The sequence below is a fragment of the Etheostoma spectabile genome, chromosome 18 (assembly GCF_008692095.1).
Source record: "Etheostoma spectabile isolate EspeVRDwgs_2016 chromosome 18, UIUC_Espe_1.0, whole genome shotgun sequence".
Taxonomy (NCBI): domain Eukaryota; kingdom Metazoa; phylum Chordata; class Actinopteri; order Perciformes; family Percidae; genus Etheostoma; species Etheostoma spectabile.
This window is the reverse complement of record NC_045750.1, coordinates 26,037,100-26,039,272: the sequence shown is the minus strand read 5'-3', so window position 1 is coordinate 26,039,272 and position 2,173 is coordinate 26,037,100. Positions and strand designations below refer to the sequence as shown.

General features: G+C 43.4%; 1 protein-coding gene across 2 annotated transcripts in view; it reads right to left on the bottom strand.

Annotated features, from left to right (window-relative positions):
* LOC116706724 (uncharacterized) overlaps positions 1 to 2,173 on the bottom strand; it is a 42,428-nt gene that overhangs the window by 35,875 nt on the left and 4,380 nt on the right. For both annotated transcript variants that reach the window (XR_004336305.1, XM_032543680.1), the window contains exons 5-6: positions 1,970 to 2,083; positions 1,770 to 1,886 (exon numbers count right to left, since the gene is read on the bottom strand). Coding sequence is in view for 1 of the 2 variants with exons in the window: in XM_032543680.1 (XP_032399571.1) it covers positions 1,770 to 1,886; positions 1,970 to 2,083 (231 nt within the window). In the remaining variant the exon portion in view is untranslated. The remainder of the gene's footprint in view (positions 1 to 1,769; positions 1,887 to 1,969; positions 2,084 to 2,173) is intronic.

Sequence of the window (2,173 nt, the reverse complement as noted above, 5' to 3'; positions counted from 1 at the left end):
CTGAAATCGCTCAACCCCCCCCCCCCAACCTAAATGTAGGTCTGGCAGAGACTATGTAGTTCCATCCTGAATAGACAGAGAGCTGCCGTGGTTAATGAATACTGTCAGTGAAGTCTGTCATCATAGCCAAATGCCCCAGATGAACATGACTGAATCTATAATGTAACGGGGAAGGGGCTCCTTTCACTTGCTAATAGGGTCAGCTGATTACGCTTCGCCAAGGTGACAAACAATAGACACAGGCCGCTGGGAAGGATCTCATGAATGGATCCACACATGAAAACCTCTCCTGGCTGAGTGAGCAGAGCAGGCTCTCCATCACAAAGAAGCAATATTTAGAATACAAATAGTTGAAATAAATATTGTGGCTGTGTTTAGATGTATTGAACGTCATCCATGCGTAAGCAGAACAACAGAGCATGTATTCTTGTGTACACAAACCAACCGCTGCCGAGGACAGCAGGACAATGTTACTTTGTGCTAAGCCCTCGGACTGATCATAAGACAAGTATCTGAGTGATTTGAGGCTAACCTTATGAAGCTAAGGGTTTCACTAACTGAACTGGTGAGAATGGCTGAATGGAGGGATTCTATTTTATTGCGTACATTTATCATTTATAGGTGTTTTTGCCAATTGCTTATTCCCCGGGCGCCTTATGTTTTCTGTCGCCCAGCAGTTTCCCCTTGGATTAGGGTGGCACCTAAACCATGGTTGCAACTGGTGCCGTGGTCCGGCTCTGCGCCCTGCTATACCCCGCTACGTCCTGTTATGCCCTTCAGGGCCCTGCTACGTCCTGTTATGCCCTGCTACACCCTGTAGTACCCAGCTACACCATGAACTACTACAATTACTATTTCTAGTCAGAGTTCCGTTATCATTATTGTGACTATTATTGCAACTATTCATCAACCCCCCCCAACCGGCCCCATCAGACCCCACCTACCAAGAGCCTGGGTCTGTACCAGGTTTCGCCCAAAACAAGTTTTTCTCCTCACCACTGTCACACTAAATGCTTGCTCTTGGGGGAATTACCAAAATTGTTGGGTCTTTGTAAGTTATAGAGCGTTGTCTAGACCTACTCTACCTGTAAAGTGTCTTGAGATACTTATGGTATCAAAACAATAGTTAAGACTGAATTGTTAGTGCCCATTGAATGGGTAACTAGCACATCTGTGAAGTGACTATTAGGCTGAAAGGTACATACAGGTATTGGAGAACCATACAGTACGCGGCCAACGCCTTTCTGCTCCGCCCCTGCTTTTTTCAGCAAATGCCTAGCCACATTCTGCACGTGTTCTTCCAGAACCGTCTCCCATTGAACACGCGTGGCGCATTAAAGCGCAAAACGAAGGCCCCGGATTGTTGAGCAACTAAAGTCGTGCATCAAGCAAGAACGGGAAAGAAGTCCACCTACAAAGCTTCAACAATTAGTGTCCTCAGTTCCCCAAAAGCTTGAGGGTTGTTAAAAGGAAAGTTGATGTACCAGTGGTAAACAGGCCCCAGGCATCAAATTTATAATGAGTGAATATTTGCCAAGAAAAACCCCCACGAAGTTTACTATGTATGTTTTTAGTTTGAACATTAACTATATTGTTTAATAGTATTTGTAGTGTTTTCAATTGAATTTAGGTTGATTTACAATGTCCCAATTTCATTGGAATTGGGGTGTGTAAGAAGGTGGCCTTTGGTCGGATGCCATTAAATTAACAAAAACAAAAAAAAAGTAATTACAACTTTACAGATGTATGACATTATTTTCAAAAATTACCTTGATGAATGCCACCCAACTCTGGTGACAGTAAATAAGGTAGCCGCCCAAATCTGCCGTTAGCTGGCTTCGGTCAATGTGGTTGGAGAGCTCCGAGATTTCTTTTAGAAGGACTCTCTGCAAAACGATGAGATCAAAGTACCTGATGAAGTCAAACCTAAAAACAAAGCCAGGCGTACAGTAGGTGTTGTGTTATTTACCTTGAAAGAGGCAGTGTGAGACCTTGACGGGGCCAGGAGTTTCAGCAACAGCTTGACAACCTCCTTCTTTTTGGGCTGAACTATGTACACACTGTGGACGGTCTGCTTGTGCAGCTAGAAAAGAACAGGGGAAACCATTAGCAGTTTGTCATGTTTAAAAAAATAATAATAATCATTGATAATTTCTTTAGTATTGAATGAAAA